The sequence below is a fragment of the Caloenas nicobarica genome, chromosome 5, assembly GCF_036013445.1.
Source record: "Caloenas nicobarica isolate bCalNic1 chromosome 5, bCalNic1.hap1, whole genome shotgun sequence".
NCBI classification, from domain to species: domain Eukaryota; kingdom Metazoa; phylum Chordata; class Aves; order Columbiformes; family Columbidae; genus Caloenas; species Caloenas nicobarica.
Window position 1 is genome coordinate 2,171,506 of NC_088249.1, and position 16,115 is coordinate 2,187,620.

Below are 16,115 nucleotides of genomic sequence, written 5' to 3' on the forward strand. Positions count from 1 at the left end.
CCCGCCCTCTTATGGATGGGAAAGCAGCACCCAACGGCGTGGCCACCATCGAGGACAGGATCTTGCGGATCACGGGCTACTATGGATATTACCCGGGCTACTCCAGCCAGAAAAGTAAGGCGCCCTCCCGCCTCTCCGCGTCCTTGTTGGGGGGGGGGGATGTGGGGTGGGGAGGTGGCGGCAGAAGCCTGAGGGTACCCGTAGCCCCCCGCCCCAAAATGTCCCCCCCCAGCCCTCGGGGGGTGCGTGTGGGGGGCTGAGAGCAGCTCCGAGACGCGGGGAGACGCGGGGGGGCCGGGCGAGCGCTCGGCTCTGCGGCCCGGGGGGAGCGGCGGCGTTTGGCCGCGGAACTTCGGCGCCCGCGGCTCCATCGTGCAGCCAGCGCTCGGGAGCGGTGCGGGGACCTTTCACTGTCATTTGCAATTTTTTTTTTATTTTTAAATTATTTCCACTCTCTCCCACCTCCGCGGGGGGTTTTGCTCGCCCGTCGCTCCGCGAAAAGTTTGGGTCCCCCCCACCCGGGGCGGCCGGTTCAGCGCGAAGCTCCTGGATTATTCATCTTCCTCGCAAAACTAATTAGATTTTTCCAGAAAAGTGGGGAGTTTTACAGAGGGGTTTTCCTTTCGTGCCATTTTAATACGAGACACTTGTGTTTTAGGGGCTTGGTGCTGGTGTTTTTATTTTGTTCGTTTTCCTTAAAAGAAGCAGCTGAAATTGAAGCAGTTGGTCCTTGCAGAAATTCACTGCTTTTATTTTTGGTTTTGAAGTTTTTAATTAGGAGCAGCGGGTTTCTGGCAGCTGCGAGGACATTAGTGGGTTTCCCTGAAATTGTAGGTGTCCCAGTGCTTTGTAGAGCTATTTGACCGGGAAAGTGACGCTAATGAAAGAAATTATTCATTTTTTTTGCCACCGAGGAAATAGATGCATCAGGGTTTTATTGTCTGATAGTTACTTTGGAGTTTGCAAAATCTACAACGTGCCGCAGCTTAAAAAACAAAAGGGGGATGGAGGCGAAGGTGGGTGGCAATGAAGAGGGAAAAACCAAACCAAACAGAAAACCCAACCAAACAGAAAACCCTCAACAACCTCACATGAGATGAGCACTAAAGGAGCAGGATTTCTTCTGTATATTTAAACTCCCCTTGAAATCAAAGGAGGTGAACTGATTGCCAGGACAGGCAGTGCAGTGCTCTCCATCTCTAATACAATAATAAACAAAAGCACAGTTAATAAACTGCTAATACCAGACAAACATGTTTGTGTGTCTTTTATGACAGAGGGAGGAAAGGCATGCATTGAACCTGTTAAAAAAGAAAATAATTCCTGTGTGTCACGGTAAACTGGAGAAGCAAACAGTCAAGCCTAGAGGGTTTTTTTTATTTTATTATTCAGCTGCCGTTGTTATTATCAGCAGCATGGCAGGCGTTAGGATCGCTTGGTGGGGTCAGTTGGTTTGTCTGTAGTCGGAGGAGCCGGGATGAAGCTCAGAGCAATCGGGAGGAATGTCTGCACCACATCCAGGGACTATTTAAGTCTGAGCCAGGTGAGACCCGTGTCCCAAATTCCACGATGGCTCTGGAGGATCTCTACAGTGTGATTTACCAAGACGGATGAGGGTGCTGGCTTAATACTTTGTCGCGAGTTTGCTTCGGTGGCAGAATGCGATTTTTTTTTTTCAGTCTGCAGCAACGCTCCCACTCTCTACCCAAATGCAAACCTGAATTCAGCGCTGGCAATGCGAGTGGCTCTGCACGGGGAGGCCAGGAGGGGACTGCCCGGGCAAAGAAGAGCTTTCCTAGTCCAGGACCAGGTTCTGCAGATGCTACTAATTCCATCTGCTTCGAATTAGCTAGAGCATGGCAGGAGAGGCCAAGGCTTTCAAAAGTGCTGACTCTCGGGTTTCTGTTGCAAATCTCCTGGCCTTTTGCACCTTTGAAGAATGGGTGCTGAGGCAAAACAAAGGCAGTTAGTATCTCAGGTTTTGCTGGTTTTGTGGTCATCATGCTTGAAGAGGAAAACTGAGCGTGCAACCCAGAGTTATCCCAATACTTAAATGCCCTCAGTTATATGAAAAGCATGTACCCCTTCCAAGCTATGAATGCTTTTAAAAGCCATCTCATAAGTTTTAGAACCATCATCGTAATTTTTGGAGTGCTTTCAGGTGGTGAATGACTGCTGTATCCTCGTGGCTGTGTGTTTTGGGTTTATAACCAATCTCAGGTTTTGCTGATTGAAGAAAATAAGCAAGATTTGTGGTCCTCATGCTTGAAGAGGAGCACTGAGTGTGTAACCCAGAGTTATCCCCATGTGTTAGGATTTTCACAAAGACGTTCTGCCCCTGCTGAGGAACAAACAGGCACTGTTCAGGTATCTTGAACATACACAGCCTCTTGGCACTGATGCAATGAGAGTCACTCTTGGAGGTCCTGGCCTGCACATTTTACTCCATTCTAGGCTGAAGTGTTGCCTTCCAGTGGTCTTCGAAGTGCTCTTGACAGTTTTTTCTCTTAGCTAGTTGCTCAATACAGCCCCAGCACTGTCAAAATGTAAGGGCTCAAGTTGGGAAGTCTGTACAACTGATTATTCATGTACTTGATGTCTCGGTGTATTTTTATGAGGGCGTGATTTTGTCACCGCTATCGAAATATGGTTTTAGTGCAACTAAACGGTGCCCGTGGCTTTTGCTGGAGGCATGCAATGTGCCCAGACTTTCAGGTGGGTTGTGTCCCTGCCCTCTCCAGTGACAGAGGAGCCGTTGTCATGTCACGTAGCACGTGCAGTCATCTCTTATGCTGTCACCTTGCTCCTGAAGGGTGCCTGGGGAAGAAGGCAGCTGAGGATGAGCTGTTGTCCCCAGGATGGCTTTGTGCTGTTGGCTTCTTGGGTATAGAGTGCACTGTCAGCCGGTTTGCTGATGACACCAAGCTGGGAGGGGTGGCTGACACGCCAGAGGCTGTGCTGCCATCCAGAGACATGGACAGGCTGGAGAGTTGGGCGGGGAGAAATTTAATGAAATATAACAAGGGAAAGTGTGGAGTCTTACATCTGGGCAGGAGCAACCCCAGGTTCCAGTATAAGTTGGGGAACGACCTGTTGGAGAGCAGTGTAGGGGAAAGGGACCTGGGGGTCCTGGGGACAGCAGGGTGACCATGAGCCAGCACTGGGCCCTTGTGGCCAGGAAGGGCAATGGGACCTGGGGGGGATTAGAAGGGGGTGGTCAGTAGGTCAGAGAGGTTCTCCTGCCCCTCTGCTCTGCCCTGGTGAGACCGCATCTGGAATATTGTGTCGAGTTCTGGGCCCCTCAGTTCCAGCAGGACAGGGAACTGCTGGAGAGAGTCCAGCGCAGCCACGAAGATGCTGAAGGGAGTGGAGCATCTCCCGTGTGAGGAAAGGCTGAGGAGCTGGGGCTCTGGAGCTGGAGAAGAGGAGACTGAGGGGCGACCTCAGTCATGGGGATCAGTATGGAAAGGGGGAGTGTCAGGAGGATGGAGCCAGGCTCTTCTTGGTGACAACCAGTGATAGGACAAGGGGCAGTGGGTACAAACTGGAACACAAGAGGTTCCACTTAAATTTGAGAAGAAACTTGTTCCCGGTGAGGGTGCCAGAGCCTGGCCCAGGCTGCCCAGGGAGGTTGTGGAGTCTCCTTCTCTGCAGACATTCCAACCCGCCTGGACACCTCCCTGTGTAACCTCATCTGGGTGTTCCTGCTCCGGCGGGGGGATTGCACTGGGTGAGCTTGCGAGGTCCCTTCCAACCCCTGACATTCTGGGATTCTGTGATCCCTTGGGTTTGATCAGCCAACTGGCTGGGCACCGGGTGGGGGTGTTATTTGGATGATGATGGCCTGCTGGTGGTCACCACTGTCCTCGAGGCTCCTCTTTGTCCCCAGCGTGCTGTGCCCAGCTTGGGCCAGGGCCATTTCTCATGGCGAGGAAGGGTGAAGGCAGGGGGTGGGTGGCTGCTGTTCTGCTCACGCTCGAGGGGTCCTGGAATTTGTCAAAAAAAGCCCAAGGCTCTTGTGCATTTTCCTGGTGATTTACATGCCCTTAGTGGATTGGCATTTATTCCATGGTTTAGCGGGAGATCACGTCTAGGTTTCTTTGTGTGAAGGCTGAGGACTAGTCACAAATCGTCATGAAATCTCGTGTCAGAGGACTGTAGTGTTCAAGGGCTGTTATTACAAAGAACTGCAGTATTTTCTCAAGACTTTTGCTTCCTCTTCTATATTTGTGTGCACTAACCTACTTCAGACTTGGGAGCACGCGTATGATTATTCTTTTGTTAATTTTAAATCAGGCACTTTTATAATTTTATTTATCCTTAAAAAATAGCTGTTAGAGAAGGAAAATGCCTTGTTTATTTCTCTGTAAGTCATGTGATTAAGCAGAAGCATGTCTTTTGGTCTGGTATTTGCATCCATGTATATTGCAAAAAAAACCCCTATGTCCTGCATAATAAGTCACAGGAATTGGAGCAAGATATGATGTGGGGTTTTTTTCCCACTCCACCTGTTTCAGAGATGAAAAGGGCTCTTCCTGCTCCCAGTCATGCTGTGCCTTTGGATGCACGACTTGATCCTTCAGTTCCTGCATTTAAAATGTACAGGGTATGTATGAGGTCTCTGGCTTCTGTGGGAGGGGAGACGGGTTGTGTCTCTTTTCCAGTGAATTTCTTCAACGTTACTCCGTAATTTCCCAGGGCACGGTGCTGGTGTAGAGCAGAGGCTGCCGGTGGTGCTCCCATGCCCATGACCCCTTGACTTCCCACTTCAACATGTGCATTTTCATTTGGTCTGATCCAGCTTTTCCATCTGTACAAACAGTGGGAAACCTTGTTTCCTCTCCTGATCTTTGCCATAACTTGTCATCCTTCTCTAACTTTTTGCTGGTAATACAATCATGTTTAGTGTCTCCAGTCTTAAGGGTACGTGTGTTGTTTATTTTTTTTTCCTCCTTTTTTTTTCTGCTTTCTTTTTTGACTCTTTCCAACTGCCACCCCATCTGCCTTTCATCTCAGCACCGAAAGCTTCTTTACTTTCACACTGCAAAGTTCTTCTCCATCAAGTCTGTCCTAACACCTTTTCTGTGCCTTCCACCGAATTAAAACTGCTCCAGCCAAAGCTTCTCATCTCTCACCTTCATCAGCTTCACCAAGTCCACCTCCAAGTCAAGCAGTTTCTACCCGTGTAATGTCTTTTTGCTGGAGCCCTTTCCACCATCCACAAAGTTTTATGTATTGTCCTGGCTCTCAGCATCGCAGATCTGCGTTTCGTGCTGAAAATGCGGTGGCTGCGCTTGTTCTCCTGGCTCTTCACAGGGGCTGTCACCTTTTCTTTTTCATCGTATTTGGATTGCTTCTCTTAATATGTAAAGCTTATCTCTGACCTTCTGGCATCTCTCCTTCAGCTCTGGAGGGTTTGATTCCCACCGCTTCAGGCCACGAATGCCATCCTTCAGCAGGCATTTGCTAGACTTTTAAGCATTTGTAGGTTGTCCCGTGCTGCTTCAGGCTCCCCTTCTCCTCTTCTTCAGACCTGCTGTGAAACCCTGGAGCTGTGCAAGCCCGTGGAAGCAGAGGCTGGTGTCTGTGCAGCAGTGGGGACACGGTGTGATGGTGGGTGACCACCCCTGTGGTGCAGCAGCGTGGTCAGACGTGTCTGCAGGGAACCCTTCCAGCAATATGTGTGTGTGTGTGTGTCCTTGGTGGTGCTTGGCACCTGGGAACAAAATGCTAAACCTGTCCTTTCTTTTCAGCAACTGTGCTGAAGTTATAAGCTTTGTGTTTTCTTATTTCACTGGAACAGCTCAAGCGAGGTCTTGTGTTTTCATTTGGCAAGTTAAGCCTCAAGTCAGCAATGGACTTAAGCATCTGCTTAAGCCTGAACTTGCACTAAGCCACTGGGCTTTGACAATGTGTTTAAAGTTAAGTCCATGCTTAATTGCTTTGCTTAATAAGGCTGGGATTACAGGCACGCTGAGCCAGCATCAGTGGCTTGGCAATTCGGCTCTCTTGCAGAGTCAAAGGCTGTGGAGCGGAAATCGAACTCCGAAACATGGGAGGGAATTTTTTTTCCTGGTTATTACAGCAGCTGTGCCAGCAGCTCTGCTGCAGTACGAATCACATGGCGAGCCCGGATCATCGCCGTGCGTGCTGAGCACCCTGCCCTCCCGGCAGCTCGTCGCTTCCAGCCTCAGGAACCAAGTCTCGCTCTGATTGCTGGAGCACCCGGCTGCTTCTCCAGCAGTTCACAAAACCCCCCGGTTTCTCCGTGCAGAGCACGCACGACGGGAGAGACTGGGAAAGGAGCAGCCGAGGGGAAGGTGCTTTGAAATTTTTGGTGTGTGAGGCTGGTTTCACCGAGCTGTGTTTGAGGGGGCCAGGGCAGCAGTGTCTGCATCACCCTCTCTCTGAGCTGAAGAAGTCTCAGGGCTGCTGCAGCTGGTACCAATTGTGGCGGACACCCCTGCGCCATCCGACAGCATCTGGGTTGCAAGGACTCCAGGTGCCTGGGCTGGAATAAGCTTTATTTCAAAGCTCTTCCTTCCCTGCTGGGCAGGGATTTCCCTTGTGAGAGTTACTCCTTGTCATTTTTCTGCAGAAGGCATGCTGCCATGGGGGCTGGATTACAATCTGTAGACTTAATAATATCTTTTTTCCCCCACAAGCTCTGGGGGCACAAGTGGATGTCTTGGCACGGGATGCAGTCCTGTTGTAGTTGCTTCCCCTTGCAGGCTTGTCTCTCTGTTCAGGCAGAAAAAAACCCAAATAAATGTATGGCTTTATATTATATCAGCACTGGTAGCAATAACTTCCGAAGTAATTTCAGAAAAAAAAAAAAAAAAAATTATAAAAGCTCATTTGCCCGTTAATTTTGGGAAGATGGGGTTTGTGTTGTTTGAAGTAGGGCCAGGCTTTGCGCAGGTTTCTGTTTGTGCTGGAAGGGACAATGGGGCAGCTGGAGAGTGGGATCTACCCTTCACTTGGGGACTCAAAGAATTTTGGGGGACAAGGGGTCTCACTAGAGGCAACTGGTTCAGCCCTTGGACTTGTCAGGGATTGATTCGGTCTCTTTGGATCAAACCCTGGGGAGCTGAGCCATGAAATTATGGTACCTGGGTATGCTGTGGTGTATGGGCGCAGGGGTGAATTTAAATCAGCAGTGGGGACCAGGGTGATGGGGAGCATACCCTTGCATGCGGGGACTGACAAAGCTTGGCTTGCCTAGGCTGGCCAAGATGGGAACGTGGCTGCTGCACCAGAAGTGTCTTGGGAGGACGAACAGGGAATGTAGGAAAGTAGAATTATTTAAACCGAAGCAGCATGTTGGCACACAGACAAATGGGTATGAACAGGCCATGAATAAATTAAGGCTGGAAATTAGCAGAAGGCTGAAATTAATGGCCAGAAAGGCTTTCCCAGCCTTATGTATCTAAATAAGAATTCTTTCCCAAGATTTAAAGATACCTCATAAAACAGTGTGCCACAATTTTGAGAAAAATTACTTCTACTTGGCAGGGGAAATTAAGACAGTAAGGTGTGTGGGGGGGATGTTAATTTGCCAGAGATTGTGCAGAACAAGCCATAATGTCTGATGGACCCATCTCTTCCTCCACTGGTGACTGCACAGCAAATCTTGCGCTGAACTTGGCCTGGTGCTCAGGTTACTAGAGGTGCCGGGAAGAGAGATCCCTCATTTTGACTGTCCTTCCAGCACTCTTTCCCTCACATTGTCTTCTCCATCCTCTCATGCAGGCAGCTGCATAGAATCACAGAACGGTTTGGGTTGGTAAGGGATGTTCCCAGCTCCCCCAGTGCCCCCCCTGCCATGAGCAGGGACATCTGCACCAGCTCAGGTTGCTCAGAGCCCCGTCCAGCCTGGCCTGGGATGTCTCCAGGGATGGTTCAGCCACCACCTCTCTGGCCAACCTGGGCCAGGCTCTCACCACCCTCAGGGCCAACAATTCCTTCCTCATGTCCAGCCTGAATCTCCCTCCTTTAGTTTAAACCCATCACCCCTTGTCCTGTCACAACAGGCCCTGCTGGTCTTGGTTAAATGTGGTAACATAATATTACAAAATCACAGATGGTTCTGAGCAAACTTTTATCCTTCCGAAGCTTGCATTCCTTTTTTCATTAGTGGTTTTAAAAATTAGCAGGTATTTCTTCTGCGCATTTGGAAACTGATGGGCTTTTGCTCGGCTACGTGCCTGAGAATTGACCCATGAAAATGGATTTGCGGCTTGCTGAATTTTTTCACACAAACCTCCTGCTGGATGATCACAATAATGAATAATGAAAATGCCCGCCAAAAAAAAAAAAAAAGTCACTGTCTCTTTGTGGCAAATGTGCAAATAGGGTGTGGGGGGGAAAAAAGCGGTCTGTTTAACTGAGTGGTTAAATTATTCACCAAAAGTAAGTGGACCGGCTCTACTTAGTGAGAATGAAAATCTTTTTCCTTGCAGTAAGGTGAGGTGGGACTCCCTGGTGGCCCTACGAATTTGGGCTGGTCCTCTGCAAAATGGCAAATTTCACCGCAGGCAGATGGAATCTGTAACGTTGTCCTAGTACCCGGGTATGGCTTACACGGCAGAGCTGTAAGTGAGGGCGTCCCAGGCACTTTGGGTGGCAACAGGGAATTTATTCAAAGGCGTACAGCGTGGGTTCGAGTCCCAGGCTCTCGGTGTATCTGCCACGCAAAGAAGACCTTTCTGATATTCCTTCGAAAACATATCGATTCCCCCTGACTTTGCTTGCAAATGCTGTTGATAAAATGGACTTGCATTTTCCTGCGTTCCCTGGGTTGGGGTAGCAAAGTGAGGGAGTGGGAAAGATGTCCTTGCTGTCCTCTTGTAGGGGCGAGGAAGGAGAAGCTGATTTTTTTTTTTTTTTTCCAGTTTTGGTTTCCTTATGAGCTAACGCATGGGAGCAGGATTGGGGTCTGGGGTGGAAGGTGTTTATTTTCTGCCATTTCTGGTGATCTCAAAGCTCTTTCTTGTCTCAATGCTATTTTGTTTGATGCAAGAGGAGCTCCCATGTGTGTTTTGAGTCTCATTTAAATTTCTAATTACTTTTTTTTTTGGAGGGGGAAGGAGAGGCAAACGCCAGCACGGCAGTTTGTGGGTCAGTATGACTCCACCAAATCCACTACTAGACGTTTAGACGAGGTTCTTAAGGACATGGTTTAGTGCTGGAGTTAGATTAGGTTATGGTTGGACTCGATGATCCTGAGGGTCTCTTCCAACTGAAATGATTCTGTGATTCTCTGAAAGACCTGATGGTGATCTCTCCATCCAGAGTGAGAAAGAAATTGTAGCTTGAAGCCAAACTGGTGACTCTTCCTGTATTATTTTCTTCCCATTTTGGGCATTTTGTGCTTGGGTTATGAGTGGGAAGTGGCTGTTGATGGCACTGAAGCAGTATTGCTTGAGCAATTGCCTACTGAAGCAATATACGGTACAACCATCTCTCTTCCAGCAGAGGCTGAGTCTTCTGGGAGACATTTTTGATGAGGACTAACATACACCTCTATTATTAATGGGATAGCTGAAGATGCCGTGCACTTCACTCAAAAATAGTTTCCTGTTGGGGACTGATTTTTGTTGGTTTTTTTTTCATATGATTCATAGGAACACAACCGTCCAGGTCCATTCCGGCTAACAGGCATCGTATACCTGGATGTTTAAGGACAACATTGCTGTGCCTGTGTAAGATAAGCGTGAATCAGGGCTGGAACACGTTCTCTGTCGGAACCCTCCGAGACAGAAAAGCGATTGCATTAGTTCGCACGCAGCGATTTATATTCGGCATCTTGAAGTAAGACGGCGTAGTTGTTACAGTGCAGTTGATAGTGCAGTTGTTACGACCCTTTTCTTTCATATCTCTAAATCGTGAGGCTTTAAAATCCTTTCTTGGGCAAGAAATGTGGAATTTGCAGCCTTGGAGTTGCTTGGGTGCAGGTTGGGGTTTTTCTCTGCAGTGCCAGAAATAACCTGTTGTGTGATATGTTACAGGGCCTAGAATTTGTAGCAGCTTGTGTGCAAGGGGGTTGTTTCTCAGGGCTCCACTGGAGGAAATTTTCCAATGCCGACAGCGTGGATGGTAGGAAGGTGAACTCTTTGTGGTGCTTCTGAACCACAGTTTGGTCTTCTACCTGAGGAAGACTGGTTCTACACGTAAGAAGGCATTTACTCAGTTGTCAGTACTCAGTGAGGCTGCTAACACAAAGAGCTTGTGGTAAATTATTGAACTTAGCATTTACCAGGAAGATGGGAAAGAAGAACACATCTGATGAAGTTTCCTTATTTTTCTATCAATTCTTGCGTCTTTCCAGGGTGGGATGAGTTGGGGGAAAAAAAAGTGAGGGATAAGATAAGAAGAAAACTTTAAACATTTTGAGGACATTTCTTCTGAGAAAAAAAAAAAAAATTCAGACTGGTGAAGTGTCTGGAATGTCACTGAAGAAGTGCCACTTTTCACATGCATTGAAAAAAAGACCCTTGGAGGAATCACAGAGTCATTCTGGTTGGAAAAGACCTTTAAGATCATTGAGTCCAACCACTAGCCCAACACTGCTAAGTCCACCACTCAACCGTGTCCCCAGGAACCTCATCTACACATCTTTTAAACACCTCCATGGATGGTGACTCCGCCACTTTCCTGGGCAGCCTGTTCCAATGCCCAACAACCCTCAGGGAGGAACGAAAGACTTTTTTTTTCAGCTGAAAAACTTATTTGAGCTGTTGATGTGCCGAGCCATATGTGTCCTGCTGAGGTGATTCATCCAGCACGAGGCCGGCCTTCTGTCGCTCTTCTTGGGGGACCTTTTGGATTTGTGTATCTGTGGTTGTGCGCCACAAAGCTCGGTGCTCGCAGGGGCGTTGGGCTGACTTCAGTGCGCGGTTCTGTGGTCGGACCTGGTGTCTCCACAGGGGCTTGGGTCCGGGAGTGTGCCTTCTGAAGGCCATCTGCTCTCCGGTGCAGGCCTCGCTGGCTGTTCAGAGGGTTTCCTTAAAAGGCTGAGGTTGTACTTTTATGCAGCAGGGAAGAGGCTCCTTAGCTGGGTTTTGCGGTGCGTCCTCTTTGTTTCCACCCATTCGGTGTTGGAAAGGAGGTTAGTTAGGTCAAATGAGGGCAGGTCTATTTCTAACCAGGGTCTGGGCAGTGTCTTTGTGCTCATCTGCTTTGAAGTGAAGTCAGAGCAACGGTTCTGAGCACCTTGTGAAGACAGGAATCCTCGGCGATGGGCTTAGAGAAGTCAGCTAGAAGAAAAGATGTCTGTATGTGGGAAGACTCTGGAGAACTTGCTATGAGAAAGGCCTTGAGGTGCTGGAGCGAGTTGAGAGAAGGGAACGGAGCTGGTGAGGGGCTGGAGCACAAGTGTGATGGGAGCGGCTGAGGGAGCTGGGGGTTCAGCTGGAGAACAGGAGCTGAGGGGAGACCTTCTGATCTCTGACCTGCCTGAAAGGAGCTTGGAGCCAGGGGGGGTCGGGCTCTGCTCCCCAGGAACAAGCGCCAGGGCCAGAGGAAACGGCCTCAAGTTGCGCCAGGGGAGGTTGAGGTTGGATGTGGGGAACAATTTCTTCCCCAAAGGGCTGTGGGGCATTGGAACAGGCTGCCCAGGGCAGTGCTGGAGTCACCATCCCTGGAGGGGTTTAAAAGACACAGAGATGAGGTTCCTAGGGACATGGGTTAGTGGTGGACTTCCCAGTGTTGGGTTAACAGTTGGACTCGATGATCTTGAAGTTCTTTTCCAACCAAAACAATTCTGTGATTTCTATGGTTCACGCTTTGCACAGATGCAGCCAAAGTTTCTAAGGCAGACACGTGGAATTCCTGCTCTGGTGGGCACACACATGTAACTTAGCTGCAGTGCTCTCAGATTTGTGTGCTTAACTTTTAGAGGCACTTATTTGAAAATGTACCTCTTAATTATTGTTGCATAAAACATTTATGCAATGTAATGAAGTTTTGTGGCACTTTGCAGAGATGAGACATTCCTTGTAGTTTACTGCTGTAAGGAGGCACAGAAAATGGGAGGTACAGCTCTCAGATTTACTCGATGTAGGGGAATGGAAGGTAGAAGAAATCTTTCACTATCACCGTGCATATTATTAACAGATGATGGTTTTGGTCTCTTGTTTTAGCTGGGATCTCAGATTTGCTGCACAAATAACAGTAAGGGACAAATCTCAGTTGACTTGCTTCAGATTTACTTTAGTTCCAAAGCTGCTTACAGATGTGGGATGTTCACTGCTGAGGATGTTTTTGGTTTAGTTGTAGACAAAAGTTAAGCCCCTTTTCAAGGATTTTCTGATTAACATAGCTCTGGAGAACAGCATCAAGGTTCTGATCCTTTCCTCTGCTTTTTCTTTCTTTTTTTTGTCTTTTTTCTTTTGTTAACATTCCCCAAATTTTTCTGTTTCCCTATTTGGGACTGTGGACAGGTACTGTAGTTTGGAACAGCTGGAATTGCCAAATATCCTTTATGCACATGATGAAAAGATTCATATGTCTGAATTTGAGGGTTATGGTCATTATCTCCTGTCACATTCAGGGACTCATAAGCAGGTCTCTCTGGAAGCCAGCTGGAATAACAAAGCGCAGTTTGAACTGAATATGTAGGTACCGGGTCTTCTGGTGCATTGATGCTTTCCCTGTGTATTTCAGTGGCTTAAGCCATTTTCCTTGGCCCAGACATTCCCTTTTCATGCTCTGAACCTCCTTTCCCTCCTTCTGTCTGTGGCATCAGACTGGGCTTCTTGAAGGAAAGATCTGAAAAGAAGTAATACTTGATGCCTTTGATGTGCAGAGCCTTTTTTTTTTTTTTTTTGTAGGCTACGAACAAAAACTGTGTCTGTGTATTCCCAAGCTGAACATGATTGCTGTTCCCAGCCTTCCTCTGAGAGCAGGCTTTGACATCATTCATACTCTATAATTTATGGTATTTTTGGAGCAGTCTGTTAAGGTCTGGAAAAGAGTAAAAGGGATGATTTAGAAAGGAAAGAATAGCCCTGTGCGTTGTGGTGGATCTGTGAGCAAGCACATTCCTGCTCTTTGGAGTTGCTACTGAGTCTCTCTTTTATCATGGAATATATATATATATATATTTTTTTTTTTTTTTTTTAAGATGAAGTTGTTCTGCCTACTGTAAGCACTTGCTCCTTGTCAAACACATCCTCATATACCCTGTTAGGACTTTGCACCTCATTCCTGGGTGTTTTAAAAGCAGATTACAGGACGTCTTGTAACTCGTCATCTGTTTATTGTTTTAACCTGGTTTCTTGAGGAAACAAGGCTCATGTGAACATCATCTCTCTGTCCCTGCTCCCTTCCCCTGTAACTTTTGAATCTATTGGCCAAATCCGAGCAAAATTTACCAGGAGTCAGGAAACGTGAGAGACTTGGAGCCCTGATGGACCTTGTAAAAACAGGTAGAAAAAGGGGGACCTCTGGGTTCTCCCTCAGTGAGAAAGCTGTAGAATTAGCCCCCACTCCTGAAGAGAAGACATAAAATTTTGGGGGTCTTATCAAAGTTAACATCCAGCTTTGGACAGTGGTCAACAGGAGCTGTGCAGACAAGAGTGTAACACCAGTTCCTGGTGCGCTTCCATCCTCCTTTGGTCTGTGCCTGGAAAGTTCTTGGTATATGTATATTTTGGTGTCTTTTGATGGATGTTTTTTTCCATTAATTTGTCTAGTTGCTTTGCAGACACTGGACAACCTGGCCAGAAGACACAATTCTGTAGGAAAGCGGCTTTGTCCATTTTGTTGTTGTAGAATTGCTCGTCTCTGCTGTTGGTTCTTTGGATATGGCTCTTCAGATGATGGATGAGGGGAACTCCCATGGAGTCTTTGAGCCAGGTACCCCCATATACGTGCAGGCAGAAGAGGAGAAAGAAAACCAAGCGTTGGCCTGTTTGGTGTGAATAAGCATCCTGTGAAGCCAACACATCATTTATTTCATAACTCCTTCCAGCACATAGATAAGATACTGGCCTGAAGATGTTGGCTTCATACTGTTTGGCTACTTCTCCAGGCTGTGCTGGGGTGCCAGGAATCTCACAGGTTACACCTGCCTTTGTTTGGGGCTTTGAGGTGATGCGGCAAAAAAAAAAAAAAGTTTCTACAGGACGGTTTCAGGTTTTGGTCTGAAATTCAGTGACTAAAAGATGAATTTCCAGAACCCCAGCTATTGGTAAAGGCCTGTAGAGCATCACAGATAATGGTTGTGAACCCTTTGTAGTTTTAAAAAATGGAGAGAACGTAGTTGTTTTATTAAGGCTACAGAAAATGTTATAAAATATTCATGATGATCATCTCCTCTTATTTGAAATAATAAATCCAAGGTTAATTTTGTACTTGCAGAAAACTGGTGGCAGACTGTTGGCCTTCTATTTCTTTGCTGGTGCAATGTAGAGATAATACTTAATATTTTATCTACTTCGCAAGGATGTTATTAGGCTCACAAATATGTCATGGTGCCCTGAGAAGGGAAAGTAAGATTTTTTTTCCCCCCTATTTCTGCTGCAGGTTAGTGAGACAAAAGCTTCTGCAGTCGTGTCACATCTCAGCTCCTCAGGAGCCCAGGAAAACTTTGCTGCACAAGAGGACTCGTATAAAGCATAAAAGTTTGTCTGTTAGCAAATTTAATCCTCAGTGTAACTCTAAGCTTTAAAAAAGGCAATGAAGAAATGCCACCAGTTCTGTTTGTTGATTTTAGAGGCTGAATTCCTAGAAATTATTTTTGTCACCCGTGTCATCCATTGCATTCCCAGTTATGACATTTCTGACCTGTGCTCAAAATTAGAGTTTGATATTGTGGTGGCCATGCTGAACAAAGAAAAATGCCCCAGGGTTTTATAAATAGGATTTAAAGCAACCTTCCTATGGTTGCATTTTATTTTTCTGCTGTATGTGTTTTGTTACTTATTTTTTCCTAAAGAAATGAACACTGGTTTTTAATATCGCCATGTAGTGACAACACGAAGCCTTTTTAGTCACTGCCGCTGTGCAAAGTATTGTAAAATCTGACATCCCTTTGAAGAACTGTGCTTAGCCACTGCTGCTATTTTTATTTTTGACTTGTTCGCTGCTAGAATATTTTTTTTATTATTTTGTCCTCGCATGCCCTGAATTTTTGATACACTTTCAGATCAGCTTACAACAAATCAATTGAGCTCTTTCCTCCTTCTGTTTTTTCCCCCATCATATTAACTTTTACTGGACTGTGCCTTTGAGAATCTAGTTGAAGGATAGTGGTTTTTTTTTTTTTCCTTGAACTCAAGCCACAGTCTTTAGAGAAATATCTGCCAGAAGCACTGACTTACAAAATCTATTAGGCTCTCCCCACTGGTGTAAAACTCATTTATGTGGCGCTGCTGGATGGGAGGACTCTGCTCTGCTTGGGAGGTAAAATACGAAGTTCAGTCTTGCTTTTTTAAGCATAAATGCAAAGAAGTGGCTGATGATCAGATAATGTTTGCAAACCAACGGAAGGTGGTTTAGGAAGTTATCTCCTGTTTTTACCTTATGGAGTCGCAGATATTCCTTGAGGGCTGAGACCATTAGACCAGGTTTAACACCCAGGTGCCAGGTCCTCTGGGTTGGCTCTTGACCAGCGGGAGCACGACAGGAAAATGTGGCTGAGAGCCCTAATGAGAGATGGGAGAAGAGAAATACTGAATTTCTTCAGTGACACTAATTTAGTTCTCCCACTTCTGTGCTGTTTAAGCCTAAGCTGCATAAGAAGGGCCGCTGGAGGCTCTGTGCATGGAGTTGGGTTGAGGCAGCCACGGCCCCAAGCCTGACAATGTTCGAGAAGCAATTGGACAAGGCTCTCGAGACACATGGTGTGAATTTTGGGGTTATCCTACACAGCAGTTGGATTCGATGATCCTTGCGGGTCCCTTCCAACTCAGGACATTCGATGATTCTACTCGTAGTGCTGTTGCATTGTGCTGCTTGCAGACCAAGAGCGCTGGGTTGGAACTACCTGGTGATCTTGCTGATGGGAACTGGGAAGCGACTGTCGCAACTGGAGAGCAAATTAGAGCTGACTTTCTCTGCTTTGGCAGAGGCTGCAAAGAAGCCTAGGTAGCTTGAGAAAAATAGTGGTC

The 16,115-nt window shown here is 47.0% G+C and overlaps 1 protein-coding gene across 3 annotated transcripts in view; it reads left to right on the forward strand.

The window, feature by feature from the left end:
• Positions 1 to 11: 11 nt before the first annotated feature.
• SLC35F4 (solute carrier family 35 member F4) overlaps positions 12 to 16,115 on the forward strand; it is a 132,098-nt gene continuing 115,994 nt past the window's right edge. For all 3 annotated transcript variants that reach the window (XM_065636429.1, XM_065636430.1, XM_065636431.1), the window contains exon 1: positions 12 to 114. In XM_065636429.1, coding sequence (XP_065492501.1) covers positions 12 to 114 — 103 coding nt within the window. The remainder of the gene's footprint in view (positions 115 to 16,115) is intronic.